We start from the raw sequence: 23722 nt of genomic DNA on the forward strand, positions 1-23722 counted from the left end.
CACACTCATGACCTTTCAAAGTAATTATTGAACTAACCTCTTGGAGGCCTAACTTCAACATAACATGTTTCTAAATGTGCATTAAAAAGTTAGCATGCGGTGATTGGTGTGTGTGTGTTGGATATGACTTTTGTTTTACGTTTTACACTGTTGCTTCATTTGTTGTTGTTCATGATGCTTAAATTCTTAATACAATTTCATTATTAAGAGAAAGATGTTTTTGATACCATGATCATTTAAAAACTCTTTTTGTTTGTAATTAATATGAGCACATATCAGTTCCAATATAGATTCAAACTAGCTATTCAGAACAAATATTCAAATATTGTCTCAGTATTGATAATCCGATTGGAGTTTTAGTATTGTTTATCTGGGTAAACATTTTCTTGACAACCCTGTTTGTTTATGATTGATAATGCCATGACAACTGATGACTATGATAGCTTGAAGAGGAAATGGCAAATTAACTCTTACCTTACCTAAAACAGTTCTTTGTACAGTCAGTGTTGTATTGTCCTATCTATGCACTGTTTTATATTGAAGTATTCAAAACGTCTCGACTCCGGGTCATAGTTACGTTCAAAGGGTTCATAAGGTGCCTTGCCATTTTACAGAAATAAAATAGTGTTGTGAAATGCTACAATGAAGAAGTGGGGCGTCTCAGTTCTGCAATTACACAGGAATAACAGGAAATCAAAAGGTTATTTAATGAAAAAAATATTTTTTGAGGAGGTGTACAGTCAAGCTGTAAACATAATATGCATTGTCTTTGTTGATACAGTTAAGAACTTTTGTCAGATGATACAGAGGTTCTCGTCCTCGATGTTTGGCACTTGATCCATGACCCTCAATGTACAGCTTCTCTTACGTATGTTCATATTTCCTCCTCAGTGTTATGACTGAACACCTGGAACATCAGAGTGGACAACGAAAGCCATTTAGCCATGCCATTTAGTCACAGGTCACATGCAAACTAACTGACTTTGGGGGAAAAGTAAACAGTTATATGCTTTATGCCTCATGCTCATAACACAGTTTATCTCTTTTGATTAAATCCTAAGTAGGTCAGATTTAATAAAAAGATACAATTATAACCACAATCAGTGTGTTAAATGCGTACTGTGTGGTGGCCATCTGTCTCCAGCTTGGGACTCTCCCTGTGGATTCGGTGGCGGTAGGGAGGGGACAGTGAGGAGCGGGAGTGTTCTGGGCTGCTGGCTGATGGAGAGTACTGAGAGCCAGCTGGACTGTCCTCTCTCTGGGGAGACCCTGCACACAGCACACAACAGATGTGGCAAGTTTTACGGACAAGCAGACTGGAGAGAGTTTGAAATTAAAATGTTAAATCTGCACTTTATTTATAGAGGAGGACTTGGGTCACCATGTGTGGTTGCATTTAAGGAAGAACAAGAAAGTTTTGAGCCTGGTTTTGAACACTGTCTGAGGACTGTCTCACATAGAAAGAAAAATTGTTCCAGATTTCAGTTTCATAAATTTAAAATGCTAATTACCCATGGTTAGTCCTGACATTGATCATTAGCCTGCATAGGTTTTCAGAATTGAGATGGTTCATATGGAGCTAACATGTCAGGGATGTACTTTGGTGCTTTGATTTTATTTCACCGACATGAGGGAGTGACAGAATGAGTGAAAGACATGAGAGGGAAAGGAGGATGTTCACAGACATGGGACCCAAACTATCACAAGATGACTGCAGAGCTATGAAAAACCAACACATCTTAGTGCATTTTTGAGCAACAAATACATCATGTTAACTGGACCTTGTTTAATTATGTGCAGACTGCACTCTATGGTAGTCCTCAGAGGACTGTACTGCACTGCAGCTGCACTACTGGTCAATGTCCACAAGAGGGCTGCAGATTCCTGTGCTTTGAGGCTCTGTGGCACAGCTGTCTGTGTGGCACAGCGGTCTGTGTGGCACAGCGGTCTGTGTGTGGCACAGCGGTCTGTGTGTGGCACAGCTGTATGTGTGTGGCACAGCGGTCTGTGTGTGGCACAGCGGTCTGTGTGTGGCACAGCTGTCTATCTGTGGCACAGCGGTCTGTGTGTGGCACAGCGGTCTGTGTGTGGCACAGCTGTCTGTCTGTGGCACAGCAGTATGTGTGTGGCACAGCTGTATGTGTGTGGCACAGCGGTCTGTGTGTGGCACAGCTGTCTGTCTGTGGCACAGCTGTCTGTGTGTGGCACAGCAGTATGTGTGTGGCACAGCTGTATGTGTGTGGCACAGCGGTCTGTGTGTGGCACAGCGGTCTGTGTGTGGCACAGCGGTCTGTGTGTGGCACAGCTGTATGTGTGTGGCACAGCGGTCTGTGTGTGGCACAGCGGTCTGTGTGTGGCACAGCTGTATGTGTGTGGCACAGCGGTCTGTGTGTGGCACAGCTGTATGTGTGTGGCACAGCGGTTTGTGTGTGGCACAGCTGTCTATGTGTGGCACAGCGGTCTGTGTGTGGCACAGCTGTATGTGTGTGGCACAGCTGTCTGTGTGTGGCACAGAGACTTGGCAGTGCCATCTTCAGTAAAATTGTCAACAAATAAATACTCCATCCATCCATCCATCTTCTGCCGCTTTATCCGGGGCCGGGTCGCGGGGGCAGCAGTCTGAGCAGGGACTCCCAGACTTCCTTCTCCCCAGACACTTCCTCTAACTCCTCCGGGGGGATCCCGAGGCGTTCCCAGGCCAGCCGAGAGACATAGTCTCTCCAGCGTGTCCTGGGTCTTCCCCGGGGCCTCTTCCCGGTGGGACATGCCTGAAACACCTCCCGAGGGAGGCGCCCAGGAGGCATCCGGAACAGATGCCCGAGCCACCTCAGCTGGCTCCTCTCAACGTGGAGGAGCAGCGGCTCTACTCCGAGCTCCCCCCGTGTGGCCGAGCTCCTCACCTTATCTCTAAGGGAGCGCCCAGCCACACGGCGGAGGAAACTCATTTCGACCGCTTGTATCCGCGATCTTGTTCTTTCGGTCACTACCCAAAGCTCATGACCATAGGTGAGGGTAGGAACGTAGACCGACCGGTAAATAGAGAGCTTTGCCTTTCGGCTCAGCTCCCTCTTTACCACAACGGTCCGATGCAGCGACTGCATCACTGCAGCCGCTGCACCGATCCGCCTGTCGATCTCACGCTCCATCCTTCCCTCACTCGTGAACAAGACCCCGAGATACTTGAACTCCTCCACTTGGGGCAAGGACACCCCACCCACCTGGAGAGGGCAAGCCACCTTTTTCCGGTCGAGAACCATGGCCTCGGATTTGGAGGTGCTGATTCTCATCCCAGCCGCTTCACACTCGGCTGCAAACCGTCCCAGTGCATGTTGCAGGTCCGGGTTTGATGGAGCCATCAGGACAACATCGTCTGCAAACAGCAGAGATGAGATCCTGTGGTCCCCAAACCGGACCCCCTCCAACCCCTGACTGCGCCTAGAAATTCTGTCCATAAAAATTATGAACAGAACCGGTGACACAGGGCAGCCCTGGCGGAGTCCAACATGCACTGGGAACAGGTCTGACTTACTGCCGGCAATGCGAACACAGCTCCTGCTCCGGTCATACAGGGACCGGACAGCCCTGAGCAAAGGGCCCCGGACCCCGTACTCCCGGAGCACCCCCCAAAGGACACCCCGAGGGACACGGTCGAAAGCCTTCTCCAGATCCACAAAGCACATGTGGACTGGTTGGGCAAACTCCCATGAACCCTCGAGCACCCGATGGAGGGTATAGAGCTGGTCCAGTGTTCCACGACCGGGACGAAAACCACTCTGCTCCTCCTGAATCCGAGGTTCGACTATCGGTCGGATTCTCCTCTCCAGTACCTTGGAATAGACCTTACCCGGGAGGCTGAGGAGTGTGATCCCTCTGTAGTTGGAACACACCCTCCGGTCCCCCTTCTTAAATAGAGGGACCACCACCCCGGTCTGCCAGTCCAGAGGCACGGTCCCCGAACGCCACGCGATGTTGCAGAGACGTGTCAACCAAGACAGTCCTACAACATCCAGATACTTTAGGTACTCAGGGCGGATCTCATCCACCCCCGGAGCCCTGCCACCGAGGAGTTTGCGAACAACCTCAGTGACTTCAGCTTGGGTGATGGATGAGCCAGCCTCCGAGTCCCCGGTCTCTACTTCCTCTTCGGAAGACGTGACTGAGGGATTAAGGAGATCCTCAAAGTATTCCTTCCACCGTCCGACGACATCCCCAGTCGAGGTCAGCAGGCCTCCACCTGCACCGTAAACGGTGTTTGTGAGACACTGCTTCCCCTTCCTGAGGCGCCGGACGGTTTGCCAGAATTTCTTTGGTGCCGACCGATAGTCCTCCTCCATGGCCTCCCCGAACTCCTCCCAGGCCCGGGTTTTTGCCTCTGCGACAGCACGAGCCGCGGCTCGCTTGGCCTGCCGATACCCGTCGATGACCTCCGGAGACCTACAAGCCAGAGTGGCCTGATAGGCCTCCTTCTTCAGTCTGACGGCATCCCTTACTTCCGGTGTCCACCACCGGGTTCGGGGGTTGCCGCCACGACAGGCACCGGAGACCTTGCGACCACAGCTCCGAGCAGCCGCATCAACAATGGAGGCGGAGAACATGGTCCACTCGGACTCAATGTCCCCAGCCTCCCCCGGGACATGGGAGAAGCTCTCCCGGAGGTGCGAGTTGAATACCCTACTGACAGAGGGCTCCACTAGACGTTCCCAACAGACCCTCACAATGCGCTTGGGTCTGCCAAGTCTGTCCGGCTTCCTCCTCCGCCAGCGGATCCAACTCACCACCAGGTGGTGATCGGTTGACAACTCTGCCCCTCTCTTCACCCGAGTGTCCAAGACACGCGGCCGGAGGTCTGATGACACGACAACAAAGTCGATCATTGACCTCCGGCCTAGGGTGTCCTGGTGCCACGTGCACTGATGGACACCCTTGTGCTTGAACATGGTGTTCGTTATGGACAATCCGTGGCTAGCACAGAAGTCCAATAACTGAACACCGCTCGGGTTCAGATCGGGGAAGCCGTTCTTCCCGATCACCCCTCTCCAGGTGTCACTGTCATTGCCCACGTGGGCGTTGAAGTCCCCCAGTAGAACAACGGAGTCCCCGGTCGGTGCACTGTCCAGTACCCCTCCCAAGGACTCCAAGAAGGCCGGGTACTCTGCACTGCTGTTCGGCCCGTAGGCCGCCACAACAGTGAGAGACCTGTCCCCCACCCGAAGGCGGAGGGACGCGACCCTCTCGTTCACCGGGGTAAACTCCAACACGTGGCGGCTGAGCTGAGGGGCTATCAGCAAGCCCACACCAGCCCGCCGCCTCTCCCCGCGGGCAACACCAGAGAAGTGGAGCGTCCAGCCCCTCTCGAGGAGATGGGTTCCAGAGCCCAAACTGTGCGTGGAGGTGAGGCCGACTATATCTAGTCGGTATCGCTCAACCTCCCGCACAAGCTCAGGCTCTTTCCCCCCCAGCGAGGTGACATTCCATGTCCCCAGAGTTAGTCTCTGTGTCTGGAGATCTGGTCGCCGAGGCCCCTGCCATCGACTGCCGCCCAGATCTCTCTGCACCGGCCCCTTATGGATCCTCCTGCGGGTGGTGGGCCCACGGGAGGGCGGCCCCACGTCGCTCTTTCGGGCTGTGCCCGGCCGGGCCCCGTGGGGTAAGACCCGGCCACCAGGCGCTCGCCATGGAGCACCCATCCCAGGCCTGGCTCCAGGATGGGGCCCCGGTGACGCCGATCCGGGCGACGTGAACTGCCTTGATTGTGTCGTCGTCATAAGAGGCTTCTGAACCGATCTTTGTCTGACCCGTCACCTAGGACCTGTTTGCCTTGGGAGACCCTACCAGGGGCATGAAGCCCCCGACAACATAGCTCCCGGGATCATTCGGGCACTCAAACCCCTCCACCACGTTAAGGTGTCGGTTCAAGGAGGAGCAAATAAATACTCAATAAGTTTTAATCAATGTTAAAACTGGGATCTAAACTAGATCCTTTTTTGAGCAAGTATTGATACTATGAATATCAATGTAACAGGCATTTTTCAGAAGTACATGATAAAATGAAATAGAATATCATTAAGTTGAAAATGACAATATATTGGAGAAAATTAATTTTATTAATATGGAGATGGTTGGCTGCTAAACAAAACTGCCATTTTGCCTGAGCCCTTTTAAAAATATTTTTGAAGCGTTTATAGATTATCTATCAGCCAATCCCATATCCTGAGGCCTGGACTGTCTTCATAAATGAGCGGCTCACCTTTGTGCTCAGTCCTCTGTGTGTCCATCCTGTCGAGACTGTCGAGCAGCCCATCGATCTGTGTCTTTATCAGAGTCAGCTCCTTCTTTATCACCTGCAGCTCCTCCATGCCCACTGCAGCACATCAGAGGAGCATTGTTAGGGCAGCTAGTGTTATGTCTGGAAACTGTTTATGGCTTTACCGCCAGACTCACACTTGGCTGTGTTTGTGCTTGAAGAATGAGGTTTGGCGCATTTGGAGTGGCTTCTGTCCCGACTGTGTCTGTGTCTGGAGGAGTAGCAGGAGGAGCGTGGACGTTTAGCTGGACTGACCCTGGACTGACCCACGGGAGACAAGGAGGCCGGGACAAGCTGGGTGTCATACACTCTAGAGAGAACATTTCAAACAAATACAAAATCAGAATGTGTTTGAATAGAGCAATAAACAAACTGTTACAAACAATATTTACATGAGAATAGAACATGCTATTAAAAAAAAGGTCATAAAAAAGTATACATATTTCTAACGGCCTTTTTTTCTTAGGTGAAAGTATGTCACCTAAGAAAAAAGCCATTAGAAATATGTATACTTAATTTTTTTTTCCAGATTGACTCTATTTTTTACATTTGCCCCTCCCAGTGGACAGCTCCATGTCTTTATCCATCACTGAATGTAATTGCTTCTGTCAGGACCAATCAATAGCTCCCTCTAGTCTGGTGGTGCTGCTGACCGTGGCTGTATCAGTCCAACTCTATAGTACTTACACACATACCATACATGATATTGTGAATGAAAGCAAGTGATTTCACTGCAGTGTGCCAACTGCTCAGCATTGTAACTGGCAATTACTTTTCATAAATCGTGAAACAGCTCTAAAGATTAGATTATGACAAAAGGCAGTGTTTTGTCATCGAATGAAAATAATTAAAATGGAAAACCACAAAGGAATCACTTCTAAGCTGTTTCAAAAACGTGTCCCCTGTTTTTGCCAACAGTCCCAGCAGTACATGTTGGTAGCCCAATTGTATGTGCTCAATGTTCCTTTATTTGGGAATCTTTTCTACCTTGCTTAAAAAACTTTAAAATATTCGGTGTTCTGGGATTCAAGGCCTGGATTACAATAGTTATAAAAGCCTTTCACCAGACTGTAAAAGATGATAAAATGAAAAACTTTGATATGTTGAAAGAAAGGTATTTACAAATAAGGAGATGCTATAACCAAAAAAATAACCAAAGCAACTACCATTATAACCCTCTGATTGACAGGCCTATAAATAACTTACAAGAGGAACAATATCTAAACTATATCAATGCATTATTAACCTAGACAGCCAGGTTCTACTGAATATATCAAAAACTAGAAGGTAATTTTGTTCTGACGGACGAGGAGTGGGAAGTTGTTTGTAAATCCCAGTGGAGAATCACACATTTGGAGGGAATTTTGTTGGGAAAATGTGTCATGTTATTTCATAACACCATGTCAAAGTGGCCATTACTCACAGGGAAATACTGACTGTTGGAGAAACTGTGGCAGCCCGGAGGCAAACCACTACCACGTGTTTTGGGCCTGTCCTGTTGCTCAATAATATTGGATGGAAATCAACAAGAAGTTCCAGACTGTATTTGACATCATCATCCCATTAGATTTCAGAACTATGTAAAACCCCTGTCATGGACACAATAGATGAATACCTTTGGAATATAATTTTGCCCCCCCCCCGAAAATCAAGGACTGGACTGACATTATAACAGACATTAGACGTATGGAGAAAAAAACCTTAGGACTTGACCTGAACACGGAAAAATTTGAACAACTTTGGGCGAGATGTTTATGTTGGACTAGGTATGCTGCAACTTTATTTATGTTTAACCATACAGTGCCATTATTATTATTTCTCATCACTTGTATAATTGCTACTTTCCTTTGCTCTTAAGTTGGGTCCCCAGCTGTTGTGATTTGTGTGTCTGTAAAATGAGCCAACTACAAATGAAGGCGTGAGGCAGATTTACTGGTAGATTTCTCCAGGTTGCCTTGTCTCTGTGTCCATGTAATGGGTTAAAGAATTTACATGAAACCTTTGGCACTGTTTAAAAAGGAGCGTCCCAATGTCACATATGGCTGAAGTGCATTAGCCCCCTAAGTGTGTGAGATTAAAGGCTTTGAGCATTGTCCATGTGTTAGGACAGAGAAGCCAAAGACTTATGGGAGTTTAAAGTACCTTAGCATCATTTGCAGCAGATAGACAATGTGTTGCTATGCCAGCTTTGAAGTGTCATCTCATAAACCGAAGCTCAGACAACGAGAGACGACGGTAGACGACAGGGATTATAGGGAAACGTGTGTGTTTGTTGTCCCTATGGATTAGAGTGTGCACACAAAGCGGATCTGTCAACTCGAGACGTTATAGCGAGTCTAGTCACTTTCTCTCTTATTCATAAAAAGATAGTGCAAAGTCGCTTCCCTCTTTCCCACTTATTGACTCTCAAAAAACAAAACAAAACCACAAAATCGTCTATACATGTGCAAATCAGTGAAAAACATGCAAACACTCACATTATAACTATAAAGACAATAGACACATTTAGTTTATGCCTTTCATTAAAGAAACTTGAAACAAAAATAAATTACAGCTGAATAATACAAATAATCACATGCAGTTACAGCACAATTGACAAGTTGGTTTTGTTATTTTTTTGATTCTACAATTTGGGTCAAATGGTCTTATTCTTCCCCATGCCATTAGAAATTTGGTCTGTGCCAGTCTCAACCTAGACAAATGAAGACGGCTGCATCTGACGCATCCATATAAAGACTAAATATCACCAATGCAATGCTGGCAGGGTACTATGTGACACCAGCCATCTCTTTGTAATGCTTGGACTCCCTCTTAGGTGTGTAAACTGCCAGTCATTGTACAGTAACACTGGCTGTCTCACCTGTCATAGTAATCATCATGATAGCTGTCATAGTCCAGGTCTGCGTCAGATCTGCAGGAGAAGCACAAAGAGTCTGTAAAGGTTGTGAGTAAACGTGTGTTATGTGCAGACCCGCGTCATATGACATAATCTCTTTATCTGGAAAAAATACTGAGCTGATGAGTGTCAGCCAGCTGGAAGAAGACACAGGATTTGTTCTGCTGCAGCGCTCAAGTTGGAAAGTGCATACAAGTCGCAATGTGGCTGCCGGAGTGAATATGCCCCATGAATTGCCCATTGAGACGTTCGGAACTCTGGGTTTAAGGCAGCACCTTTTACTTCCAGTGAAAAGTGACTGATGCTGGAGCAGAAAGACTGGATGAAGTCAGCCTAGAGTGATGACTGTGAGCTGGGGTCAAATCAGTGTGTGACCAGCCCAGACCTCTGCGTTCCTCTTTTATCCAGCACACAAGCAACAATGATCCCCATGATTTACACAGTGTCCTGTTTGTTGCTTCTGACTCACTCCATGTCATGTAAATATAAAATGGACTAAGTATATGTGTATATTATCAAACACACTTGATTGTGGATTTAACTGGAATCGACATGAATTCAACAAAAGTGGGACGTTAAAGCAGTTGAATATTTTAGTGGTGGGGTGAAAATTGAACTGTAACTCAACATCTATGGTCCAATATTGTAGTGCATATAAAACTACAGTTTGGATTTGTCTAAGAATATCATCATTTATGTGGCATAATGTCAAATCAAGCAATGTTTACTTTGGGACATGTCATCTTGTGTTCTTTAACTAGTTTATTGTTAAAGAACAGTAGATTACAAAGATTACACAACTTTGTTCTCAATCATGTTTAGGTCTGTCCTCTTTGGTAAACAAGATATGTTTTTGTTTGTTTTTGTTTTTTAATTAATTTCAGGTTAAGTGGGAAACTCGTAAATGGTGATTTTGGATGCTGTTTGGGATAAATACTGCTGAATTCAGTTAGAAAATGCACCGGAATTCACACCTTGTAGCAATCCCAGCTTCTGCTTCTCATTATTACAGGTTTTTGATGGTTGGAGGCTAAAGAGCCAATGCCTTAATAGTCAAAGGAATATGAGACTGACATGCAGAACAATCTTTAATGTGTATTTTGAATTCTGATGCAGTCTTACAGTCAGACGACGCCTGAAAGTTAACACTAGGAGGTACCCTAGTCGAGAGGTAGTGCTAACCACTCTGCCACTGTGGACCATAGTTAAGTTAATGTTGGTCTATTCTATTACGTTCGTTATTGCTGTTATTGATATTTTTTGCATGTTTTCATTCTCAATACATTCTCTCCATTCAGTAAACCACTTACAAAGCAATTGTTTTAGTTCACAGTATTTAAAAATTACTATGTCAGATGTAATTAGTTGAGCTGAAGAAGGTGAGACTGATATTATGTTTCAATTTGACAAAAACAACTTCTTTAATGTGGCTTTAGGATAAATTAGTGAGACTAAAGGATGTAATACATTTGTGTGACAGAGAGAGAAGAGAAGGGCTGAAAGTATATTTAATTCTTTATCATAATTACTTTAGTGCTAAGGTAATGCATTAGACATGGCTGGCAATAAATCATTACAAAGTGTGTGTATCACATTGATTTATGGAATTGGCAAGTGTCTTTTAATTTTGGCCAACAATTGATCAAACAGTCATCCTGTGTGACAGTGTTTGTTGCCTACTTCAACACTTTGAGTCCAGTGATAAACGATGACTGCTGTGGTCTTTTGTACTGCTCTCAAAATGATTTCCCCAGTCTGTCACCAGGAGTTTGTCCCCCGAAGCACCAAACAATGATTACAGCCAGACAGGCAGTCCCACTGTAAAAACACTACAGAATCAGTGCCTCTCAGTCACTCTCGCACTTGACTACAAAAATATGTATTGTTTCAAATGTTATTCATGTCAGATCACCTGCATTTTGGTCAGTTTTTGAGGTTTCCAATTCAAAATAAGCCTGTACATCCTAAAACACATCTGTTGATTATCAAATGTTGTTGTCAGATATTATAGTATGATTTATCACAGTACATTTACATTTTGAAGCAGCTACTCTATTCCTACACACTTTATAAACGAGTTTGACTTAAACCAGCCTCACTTTATGTTTCTCTAACTCAACATTCCTATTCCCTTGTAATTGCACCAGGCTTTTCATCTTCATGGCACCATTTTCAGAACTTTTCACTCGCCTTCTATATTGACTTCAACTATAGCTGTAATTGTATTTTTAGGACTCAACATTTATCATGTGTGAAATCTTTTGTTATTTTTATGTATTACAATAAGATCAATAAGAACAATGAGAGCTTTAGAGAGTTGAAAAAGTAACGTTTTTTGTGTGAAATCGTAATGACATGTTTCATTCAGATTTGTTTTAGAAAAGGTTTTACTGGAAACATAAAAACCATAAAGTAGTTTCAATATCATCATATAACATCATATTTGGATATATAGTATATGACATTTCAAAATGTGTTATAGTGACTTGCCTACTTTTCACCATTGAAAAGATAAAATAGAACTGAATTGCAAATTTTTCATCACTCTGAAAACCATGGATGGGTCAGAGTGTCAAACTGGTGTATCGTGTGTGTATTTTAATCTTAAGAGAGTGTGGACCAAAGCCCTTTCCTCCTGCTGATAAATGTGTGGTGCAGCAGAATAAAAAGAATGGTGCGCTGTGCTGATTGAGATGAGAGCTGATTGACTTTGATGAAGACGAGGAGGCTGCTGCTTTGTCTTCCTTCAGACGGTCTCTGAGGACAGACGCCCGGCTAATCTACTCTCCTCTTCCCTTTCATTTAAACACGGTCCATCTACGTTTATTTCAGAATGCCTTACTTTTCAGCAGAGAGACATATTATTCTATTGTTTACATACTACACAAACTAAAATTCTTATCATCAGGCTCATCATATCACGGCAGCTATAGTCACAGTGTGGACACGTTCTCCTCCACTTACACCCTCCATACATCAAAGAATAAAAGGTAAATAAATGGTTCCGTAAAATGAATAGATGTGGCAACAGTAGATTTGAATGTTTTTGAAGAAAGTAGAATATTGAGTATATTGTCTGTAAAAAGAGAGCTGATGAAAAATGAAAATTGTAAAAAATGTATATAAAATTTACATTTCGGAACATTTCCTTTTGGATTGACATAATATGGTTGCCATTGGCACCCACACGTAGAGCTGCACCATTTGGGAAAAATATCTAGATGAGATTTTTTGCGATTGCGATTAGATTTGATGTTTAAACATAGGTCTCTTCAAAGATCACATTTCATCAGGAGATTAAAAAGATAAAAGACTGGAATAGGATAACAAACTAATAAAAGAATCACATGTATTTCAGAACATGTTTGCACTGATTCTACAGGGTTAGTTATGAACAGTGTTTATTCGCTTTTCACTGTCGTCCTCCGAGACAACCGCTGTTGTGATTTTGGGCGTTACAAAATAAATTGAATTGAATTGTTTTCATGCAGAATAAGACTATTTTGTTGTTCGTGGAGGGAATTATGGTACTCATGGCAAAATTGCAGTCTTTGTAATTTGCCAATTCCGTCTATTCAAATCTCGTGGTGGAAGCCGCCCTGAACGTCCAGTGGCTCTTAAGGTTTGAAACATGTGTTGGCGACGGGAGAAGTAGAAACTCATATCGATAAAGAAGAGCTGGAGAGCTACAGATGCATCAACGCAATACTAAACTAAAGCCAGACCAGACAACATCGGGGAAGGGGTAAAGGTGTCGCCCCTGTCCACTTATACTTCAGGCAGTCGCCAATTGACCAATAAATATAGCACCAGCTTATTCACTTTGACAATGCAGATGTATTTATGTATACTGGATTAACAATATGAATACCTGAATGAGTGTTGTTACAATACTAAAATGTCAAACTCTATTTTGATACAAAAGAGGCTCTACACAGATTTTGATACAACAATGATCATTTAAAACAGCAGTTTAAGTGTATGTTACCATGCGGTTTATGCCACATGAGTGGGATTGTCCCACAGCTGTCAGGGTGTGGACATTCCTGGCTTGTACAGGGGGCTCTGAGGATCAGCCTGGTGAACATGGCACAGTTTGGGTCCGATTAGTAACATGTGAAGAATGTCAGAGTTGGAAGCATTGAATGAATTGGTCTGTTTTTAGCAGCGGAGATTAGTCATGGAAACATGGTTGTAATGGCATAGCTATTATAATATCCCTGCTTTGGTTGTACTCTGCACCTTTTATACATCAGCCTTTAATCCTGAGATGTGCCTCACAAACTAACTATATATCATTTATTTTTGACTAAATCTTTCACACTGGAGCAATGTAATGCAAATCCTGCCATGTTTTTTTCTCAATTCAAACAGCACAGGCCCGTCGTAAAGTCACTACACAATATGTTTAAGAATTAGAGCTTACACATTTTAGTTTGACTGTGAAAAGTGAAAAGGCCATCAAACGCTTAGAATCCCTCATGTGTGACAATGGAAATGGGTAAAATGGCGTCTAAGCAGAAGTCGCATGCTATTTGAAGATACATATTTGTTTTTATTACAGTTTGGCCTAATTCTGCTGCAGAGTTTAGAGTGTTTACAGTGGGATGAGTCCAAGTCTTCCGCTCGAATTGATGCCATCTGCACACTGCTATAAACAACACAAACAGAAAAGGACTTTTGATACTTTAACATTACAAAACAATGAAGTTAGATAGTATGAGTGCTGGAGGCTGTTCTCTGGAAGCTCTTCTAGCTCAAGCCCACCATTAATCTAAAGCTTATGGTCTTGCTGTGAGGGGTAATTGGAAATTCCAGAGATCAGGAACTGTAGTACTAATTATACCTAACAGCCACAGTAAGGTGACAGCTGACACACGGACACTCACCAGAGCTCTTTCTTCTCCCATTTCCCATCACAAGCTCACACACAATATGAGAACAGTTAAAAAGGTTATTCATCCTACGCCTGTAATTAATCCTGCAGCCACCGCTTCACTCTCAAGTCCCGAACTGTTGAAATTACTGAGGCATTACCAGCCAAAAGTCTTTTATCTTCTCCCATGAAGGGCAAAGTTTTACGGAGCTGTCAAAGTCTGCTCGCAAAAATACAGAAATAAACATAGTAATATCACACTGTCAGGTGTTTTTGCTATGACCTCATAACATTGAAGCGTTGTTATCTGTGTATTTCCCTTTTATACCATATTGCTACAGCCTTTCAATTTGCCACATCCTGTATTGGCTTCTATTTCATTCAGTGGAGCATTGAGATCAGCTCCAATCTGCACTGTAGTGAACATAATGATCAATTCCACAGAAACAGCTGACTGTGCCCTTTCCTTTTAGTGATGTGGTCACATGTGCACGCTTTGTGTTTGCTCTGCACTCTTATAGGACAGTACATTAGGCTGCTCCGGGGCATGCTGCTGTTTGTATCTCTCCATATTCAACACTCCACAGCTGAGTCCGGTGCCCCCTATTACCCCCTGTGCTGCTGACTGAGGCTTTTTCCAAAGTGGGACGACCAAAGCCTTTCTGCTCCTTAACACTTTTTGGATGCATTTCTTATTCTCTGCAAACTTATATTTTAACAGAGCAACTTGTTTAGTGACTTTTGTTACCAGCATAGATAGAAAAAAACAAAGCCTCAAAATCTATTGCAATCAAATATCACATCAACAAAAATAACTATCACAACACCAACATTTAATTAATTTAATGTCTCATATTTGGCTATATATGTCGGTGTAATCCCTCGTTCGTCCAGGAGTGTTCCATCGTAGAAAAAGGTTCAGTTGTAGTCCAGATTATTACAACTGAACCTTTTTCTACGATTTGACTATATAATTAAAATCTGCTACTGTTTTTGTTCTTAAATTTCCAGTATTCACTTCCGGCTAAAACTGCACACAATTATTAAATCTAAATCAAAAATCCATATCCTCATTTTCCCAGTTATATTTTTAGAGACCCACCAGCAGTAAGTTGTCCTTTTCTTGAGGTTTCAGAACTATTTACTGGTCAACATTACTTCTCTTGATGTTTTTGGCCCTCAGAGGTAGATTGCTCCCTAAGCTGACTGTCTAAACCCAAGCTGCTATTGATTGTCCTTCCTCAGGCCTTCACACAGCCGTTCTGACACATTAAATGCTGTATAAGTCATTAGGAGCCCCGGGTCTCAAGTCTCACCTGTCCCATTCACAATATATTGACACGTTGCTCTCGGACAAACTTTTATTTTCACTTGCAGCCTGGAGGCGAGTCTGACGGATGCCTGCGCTGAACACTGGAGCATGTGTGTATCTGTGCTGTATGCTGTTGTTATTGTGGACTTATGTTGTGTGTGTTGAGTCGTGGCGCGTCCTCCTACTGCCCCAGGGGCTCCGAGCCCATTTCCTGTTGTGCAGTGTGATAAGTTTCCCTGTCAGATCCTCCCAGCACCACTATATTTCTGATAAGCTCCACTGCTAGTTTTCCCGACCTATGGCACAGAGATCAATTTGAGATTGATTTAGAATGCCCTGCTGGGCCGAGTTGCAAGATCAATTTGAGATGGATTGTTCACGCCAGGGGGCCAATGACACGCAGCGCAGTGCTCACTTGCTTCCTCCCCTCTGCTCCCTACACATCTCTCTCTCGCGCTCTCTCTCTCTCTATCCACTTTTTTATTTTAGTGGTTTAGTGCATCTTTTATCCAGTTGTTTCACACTTATCCCTGCTTTGTTTGTAGTCTGCGCCTTGTTTACATCAGACTTTAATCCTCTCCTCGTTCGTCCCTGTTCACCTGCTCCCTTTGCTGCCACAGCTGCAGTGGGCATCGAGATGACTTCATTAGCACAGTGACTATAAGCTATGGGACAGATAAGGCAGCAGCACACCATGGATATACAAATGCATATAGAGCAACAGGAAATAAACTAGAACCGAACTCCTGCATGGTCCTGGCTTTTTTTGCTTGTGTGCCTAGAGCAATTGGTGTCACCGCAGTTCACCCATGACCTTATCTTCACCAAACACGGTTTCTACAACAGGGCAGACATGATCCCTCTGCTCTCTGTTCCATTTCCTGCTCGGTGTATGTGACTCAGAGACCAGGAATCATTGCATTCTCCTCTCTTCCACACACTGACCTTTCCCCAGCAGTGCATCCATTGACCTTTGCACAACCGCCACCAGGGCCAAGAGGAATACTCATATTGACTCTGCTTCAATTTAGACAATACTCACAATCAATTTCAAACAAACAAACAAACAAACAAACAAACAAACATATAGCTTTAAAATGGTGCAAGTGAATAATGTTCATGTTTAAGAGCCAGATGAAACATTCTGTATGCCAAAAAAGGTATGTTGTTTCTGTCTGTCTCAGGCATGAAGACGGAGGAATAGACCTCCACAGGGCCCTGATCCTCCTTGTGAATAGACATGATATTGATGACGGCAACATGAGGGACTTTTCGCTATAGCTTATAATTAATTATGAACCATTCACATTCACAGTCTTGCTTCGTTGATTTTTGTGTATAAAACATTACTTGAGAACCTAAATCCCTTTACACTTCATTTCACTCAATTTTGCAAACTTGCAGACGTAAGCAAAACGCTCACACTACAGAAAATGCACTGATATGTACAAACAAAGGAAATACTCTCAAATGTATGCGCAAGTTTTACATTGGTTCCATTGTTTATATATGTTATCTTACAGGTGCACTGCGTAACTGGCAGTATGGCATTAATGTATCTAGCATTGATTTGTTTATGTTGTTGTTGCTTTGTGTGTGTGTGTGTGTGTGTGTGCGTGTGTGTGTGTATGTCTGTGTGTGTGTGTGTGTGTGTCTGTGTGTGTGTGTGTGTGTGTGTGCGTGCGTGCGTGTGTGTGTGCGTGCGTGTGTGTGTGTGTGTGTGTGTGTATGTCTGTGTGTGTGTGTGTGTGTATGTCTGTGTGTGTGTGTGTGTGTGTGTGTCTGTGTGTGTGTGTGTGTGTGTGTGTGCGTGTGTGTGTGTATGTCTGTGTGTGTGTGTGTGTGTGTCTGTGTGTGTGTGTGTGTGTGCGTGCGTGCGTGCGTGCGTGTGTGCGTGCGTGTGTGCGTGCGTGTGTGTGTGTGTGTGTACGGTATATGTGTTGCTACAAACATCTATTCCCTCAATATTATTCTCACAAGTCTGTATCAGTCGACTGATGTCTAAAGCAGCTTTCAAACTCCAAAATCCAAAGAAGTTCAGTCCAGTTCTAACCTGTTTTTGATGTCACCTCTGGGGAGCCTCTGCTTGTGTGCACCCAACAGATTTATGAGTAACATTAGCAAATACTGCAGTATCATAACAACAAAGTGTAATGGGCCATGGAAGGGGCTGTCAAAAGCTCTTTAACCCCAAACTAGTTCATTCTATAGTCATTGTGGATGCAGGGATATTTTAGATTTATCTGATCAATGGAGCTCACAACTTGTTAACTGACACTGCGCCAAGTCGACATGAAAGATGCATCACTTCCATCCAAATTCAAGCTCTTTTCATGATCATATGACTCTGTTACAAAAATGAGCCAATGGAAAAGAGACAGAAGTGACACAAGAAAAACACAAGAGCAGATGTTGGGCACACAACACGGTTGGGTCAGTGTCCTCAAACCCCGCTCACCTCAGACTGACAAAGTAGGGCAAAGAGTGAAATGTGCTCAGGAAAAGCTCATTCTTAAAGGAACATATACATCATATATAAGTACAGACATAATTACTATATCATTGATTTGTTTAGTTTGTCCAATTATTGTTTTATATATTAGGGAAAAGCCTGATCTAACCTGAACATTACATTAAAATTCATTCATTTATTGATGGTCTGTTGAGTGAGAGGGTAAAACTGATACAATAGTCCAGCAGTGATGCTTGATCCAGCTCTGGGCTCAGACTTCAGGGCTGGAGGAGGCCAATGGAGAAACTCAGAAACAAAAGCCTTCTGTTGTTGGACAAAAAACAATGTTCTCTACCAAACATTATGCCTTCTACGATATACTGGGCCATGGATGGATTTATAGGGACAGCGCTGAGTAACAAAAATAACTTTCTGCTACATGCTCCAGAAGACTATTCACTTGCAGGTTTTGTTGAACATAGAAATAAATACTATTGCAGTTATTTAAAAAAAACACTGGTGTTAAGTATTACACTGGCCAGTGATATCAAGGAATTTGGTGTCTATAGCAGTAATGTACGTATAAAGGCAGAAGCATAGGGTCAATACACAACCATACAGTGACATTTACTGATTACATTCTCAGTAATTTAACAGTCATTTTATTTTTGACCTAAAGTGTCAGAATGGAGAAACATTCATGATCAGGTGTCGCATGTTTGCATTTTGTGTTTGCATGAGCTCACAGGAGCAGAGGCATGAAATATCCTCATTAATGCATGGCTGCAGGCCGTTATTATACCTGAATGAGTGAATAAGCTTCGGGAGTTGGAGGTAGACACAAATAGAAACAGCAGCGGAAGAGGCAGGTGAAACAGGGAGATTTACTCAGTATGGCGATCTGTGATACAGTCAAGCAGGCATGATTCTGCAATGTACAAGTATAAGTTATGGAGCAGATGTTATGCACAGTCTCAGATCATGCATTTGTCACTGTGAGAATGTCACAAATAAACACTAAAAAACAGATTATTATTGGATCTTCAATCCATTATTGTGCAAACTGAAGCCTCAAAGCATGCAACCTTTTGCATTTTAAATTGGGTGACATTAATTTGGAACGACTAAAATTAAATGGTGCCCATCTCCTTGTGGGTGGATGCAGCATTGTACCTGTATGTTTCATTTAAATTTGGATTACGGAATAGAACGAACACAGACTTTAAATTGGAAGGTGCTTTTTGAGATTGTATTAGAGAGATTATATTTTCTCTGGAATAAAATGTATTAGTGCATTGTCATTTGTCTTGTACTGAAGGCGTGTTTGTTCTTGCAAATTTGAGAAGATTTCCAAAGTACAAATTGCTGTCAGGCTTAAGAAATTAGATTTTGGTAAATCATCCACCCGCCCAGAGGAGCATCTGTCGTATTTGTATTAGGAAGATGCTGCACTGCTGTCTCATTAATAGATCCAGTGAAGATACAAATGTAACAAAATGAACTGTGATAATGTTGCTGCAAATAAAGGGTGAAAATGTGACTTTGGGGAGTGAAGATGGTTAAACTCACCCGTAAGTGCCAGCGTTGGTTCTCTTGTTCGCACCCCTGGAGCGGCTGGACTTCAGCTCTCCACTCACACTCATGTCTGCAAAGAAATTCAATACACAGCATGACTCACGGGATTTGAGGTGGGAAATCTGTGAAACAAGACTCATAGTTATTTACACCCCAGAAATAGAAGACCAGCTTAAGCCCACTATACATTTATATCATTGAGATTCTGCAGTAGTTGTGCTCGCTGCAGGTCTAACAATCTGCATAATTATTGACGTTACATAGATTTTTCTGAGCCTACAAATATATATATATATAAAAAAAAAAGAAAAAAACACAAGTTGATCGTTAAAAGCTGTTTTTAATATTTGTAATAGTCTCTCTCAATAATGCCGGGTGCAGACTGACGACACTGTGACAATCGGACCGCATCACTCTTGTTACTCTCAAGAGGACATAGAAATAAATTGTGCTTTGTGCACTTGTGTTCTTTTTTTTTTTTACTTTTGACAGACACTGACTCAACTTCTCGCGTTTGAAAATCATCCACTGATTTTGTAACAATAATTATACTGTATCAAGCCGCTTTGCTATTAGAGTTGACAAGGCTAATCTCTTTGTTTTCATGTTGATTGTCTTTGCTACACATTTTTCCTTTTGATTCCTGCAATTTATGGTCCAATGTCATTGTATAATCTTGATCACTAACAAACAAAAGCTTAAAAGGTTGATTAAGTTGTCTTGATGACAGAGAATGCCAACACAGGATGTCTTTGTTTCTTCAAAAACAGTGTGTTAAAAAGCAGTAAAAGAGCAGGAGAGGACGAAGTAGAGGCCGGTCTGACACGGACAGATGGGCGCTGAATGGAGTGTGACTGGGCCAGCTGCACATACACTCACACTGAGCGACTGTCAAATGGCTGCGAGCTACAATTAATTACGTATGGCTCTGAATGTGAAGAACAGGACAAGTGTTCTGGCTTTTACCTCCCGCTGCACTGATTATTCTCTGACAGTGTAGAGTCTGAACCTGCTGCTTGACTCCGCTCTGGCCAATCTGCTGAGTGCTGAGGAAGTACCCAATATTGAGACTTAACCTTTGAAATACAGTAACCTTAATAAAATCTATTGAAAATACACTGTGTAATTGCAAAGTTGATAGCAGTGAAACATCTTTTTGGTCTTCATTCTTGTAAATTAACACACAGCACTGGGACGTTGACAATAGTTGAAATTGCCCAGTGAGCTGTAACGAAGGTTAATGTGAATTATCCGTGGTACAATTCACTCTTGTCACTTTGTCTGCCATTTAATCTGCTGTACACAACCATAGTCATAGCCACTTATTGCACATTTTTATTGTTATATGATATATATGTTATATCATATTTTTACTGATTTCATACCTCTATACATGCTGTTCTTACCCGTGTTGCAACCCATTGTGGGACTTGATAATCTTATCCCGTGTCTTATCTTTAAGTTTAATGTTAGTGGAGGAGGCCACATGGGTGATTGTTCCCATTTAATATTAAAATGAATGCTTTAAAAATGTACTTGATGTAGTAGTGTAGTAGTGTGCAGTAGATATAGAATAAATGAACACAAGACCGCGTCATGATCTTGTATTTCGGAACAATAACTAAAAGTAAACATATTGCTTTAAAAGGTGATAAAATGTAATAGGAAGAGGTCGGTAAAAACATAATGTGTCTGAAACTGTGCATGAGTTCATTGTCACAGCGTGGTGTCTGTATTATCCCACATGATGAGCCATAAAACAGGGAGAGGAGGCAGGCTGCTGCAGAGCATAGCAGTCGAGCTCAACAGGAACAAAACATCAGAAGATCTCAGGAGGAAATCAGACTGCTTTGTGAAGCTCTATGCCCTGACAATTAGCAGCCAACAGAAAACGTATCTTATGATCATGCTCTGTTGCTACATATACAGCGGGTTTTTAAGATGCATCAGAACCTTTATTTATTTATGTTTTACTGTTGAAAAGATGACTACAGCTAAATCTTTTTGTACGATGGACGAATGAGGGATTACACTGAAGGAGTCAGTCCAAGCCTGGTACTGCATAGATAGACAGATGTTTAACAAGTGTGTTTTATTCCATATGAAAACATAGATGGGAATATTTATTTGACCATATACTCTCCAATTTAAATTGGTTCCTTGTTTAATCTAAGTAAAATAGGCCTTATTGCAACTGCAACGGTCCATGGGCCTGAGTGTACTCTGCTTTGTCTCAACTTCCAAAATCAAGAGAGTTGAGGGTAAAGAATACAGCCATTAGTCCGTGAATCACAGCAGGGAGAACATGATTGGCTGTGTCCCAGAAGAAAAAGCCAAAAAGAAAGACGAGGTTGATAATAGCTGTCTAAGGAGGCTTCAATGAGGAGGTGCCAAGGTCAAACACATCCAGCCGATGTCTGAGGGGCTTACTGTGCCTCAGAGTGTGAGATACAGGAGAAAGCACAAACAAGACTGTTAAATATGCAGATTTTGAAAGTCTTTTTGTTACCTCAATAGGGCTGGGTGAAAAAAAGTCAAATCGTGATCTCATAACTGTGACCATCCGCTGCTTTGATGATATTGCTGTATTGTGACTCTCTTTGGTCAAAGCCAGATTATTTATTTTTTCCACTCCAATTGGTGAGCCTCCACAGTGCTCTGAGTGAGTGACAGCTGGATTTAACTAATCAGTGTGAACTTTCAGAAGAAGCAGACGTCTTTAGTTGAAGGCATGATGAAGATAATAAGTGTACAAGAATTGTGATAACACTGAAATTGAGATCTAAGCGATATTCATTTAAATTTTTGCCTTATTGCCTAGTTTATGTAAGGTAAAACTATTTGCCTTTTACCTGAGAGAATTAAAAATTAAAATATGGTATATAATTGTACCTTAACTGTCATTGGCTGACATAGTGACACTGCATTTACTACACACACAATACATGACTGACATTTCACATACTCACTGTCTTCCAATTTGATAGACCGATCTTTACTGAGGCTAGATTTGTGTGATGACGTAATACCTAATAATGTTATCCTATAAACATTACATTCGATCATTTGTTAGTTATTGCTACTTAACGGGTTGATTTTAAAACAAATTCAATAATCAAAAAGATGACTGTGATACTGATCTGATGAATTTATGCAGCAGAACGACAAATAGAGGACACAAATTCCTGTGATTCCCCGACAAAAATATACCAATATGCATTTCAACAGGCTCCATGAAAAATGTGTAATGTGCATTTTGTTTCAGGCCTATAACTTCTTTGTGTAGTAAAAACCCATGCAAATGTTTAAAATGAAAGTAATCTTGTGTTTTTCATCGATAGAGAAACTTGGTCAGGCGAGCGCACTGACCTGTACTTGATGCATAGACTCTATAATAAAATAACATGATAAACCTCTGCTCAGCCAACTCATGTCTGTATTTCTAAAAGCACACAGATGTAAATGTATTGTGTATTGTATTGAAAGAGACTGGTGAGTGAAGTCAGGCTGATGAGGGGAGTGAGACACATCAGTGCATCCAAACCTCCAGGACCACATGCATAAAGAATATAACCTGCATACTCACATCTGGGGCTGAACAGGGTCATGTTGACGAAACAAAATGATCTCTGAAGTGATGGCAAAGACAGTAGCTGCAGACGACTCTCTCCTCTCTCTGTATTGTCGGTGCGTCTTCACTCTTCTGTGTGCGAGTGCCGAGGCAGACATTCAGCTGTGCTACTACACACTCTCTGAAAAAGCAGCAACAGAAGCTCCAGGGGACTAAACCAAATGTTCAGATGAGGCAGGGGTGACCAAGAGAAAGACTGGCTCAGAAGTGGGAGATGACTGGATGCGGTGGTCCTGAACAGAAATGTGACAATTCCATTCGCTGAATTCATATAAGGGGAAATATTATTTAATGAGAAATATATCAAGACTAAAGGCTCTGGTACCACTGTGTGTTGTGTGCACTCATAATTTGAGTGTCTTAACACTCTCTAGCAGTTTGTTGTCTTGGAGAGTGACTTTTAGGCATGTGTTTTATAGCATATATTGTTTTATATCACATTATGCGGCAATTTAACAAGTGCATATTGCTGTAATTGGTCACAAAGGTTTCCAACAGATTATATGTTAATTTGATTTCTCTTGAATAAAACGGATACTCCCATAGCCTGTAATTACAGAGTAATCATTGTTCCAGTTTTAATTGTTTGTCCCAGGCTCTTTTATGTGGGTTTAATTAGCATATTTAAAAGCAAACACAGGCTAATCCAGGCCTTGAGCCAGACTTTACTCAGGTC

General features: G+C 42.7%; 1 protein-coding gene across 1 annotated transcript; it reads right to left on the minus strand.

Annotated features, from left to right (window-relative positions):
• Positions 1-716: 716 nt before the first annotated feature.
• Positions 717-23182, minus strand: LOC140381654 (uncharacterized). The gene is made up of 7 exons (XM_072465728.1): positions 23002-23182; positions 19410-19485; positions 9165-9215; positions 6442-6614; positions 6248-6361; positions 1121-1269; positions 717-907 (listed from the first exon to the last, which is right to left on the minus strand). Exons 1-7 carry the CDS (start codon positions 23021-23023, stop codon positions 875-877), a joined length of 618 nt encoding a protein of 205 aa, XP_072321829.1. The 5' UTR covers positions 23024-23182; the 3' UTR covers positions 717-874.
• Between the last annotated feature and the right edge of the window lie 540 nt (positions 23183-23722).

This window comes from Eucyclogobius newberryi, unplaced genomic scaffold, assembly GCF_026437365.1.
Source record: "Eucyclogobius newberryi isolate DKJ021-1_F unplaced genomic scaffold, fEucNew1.0.hap1 SCAF_5, whole genome shotgun sequence".
Taxonomy (NCBI): domain Eukaryota; kingdom Metazoa; phylum Chordata; class Actinopteri; order Gobiiformes; family Gobiidae; genus Eucyclogobius; species Eucyclogobius newberryi.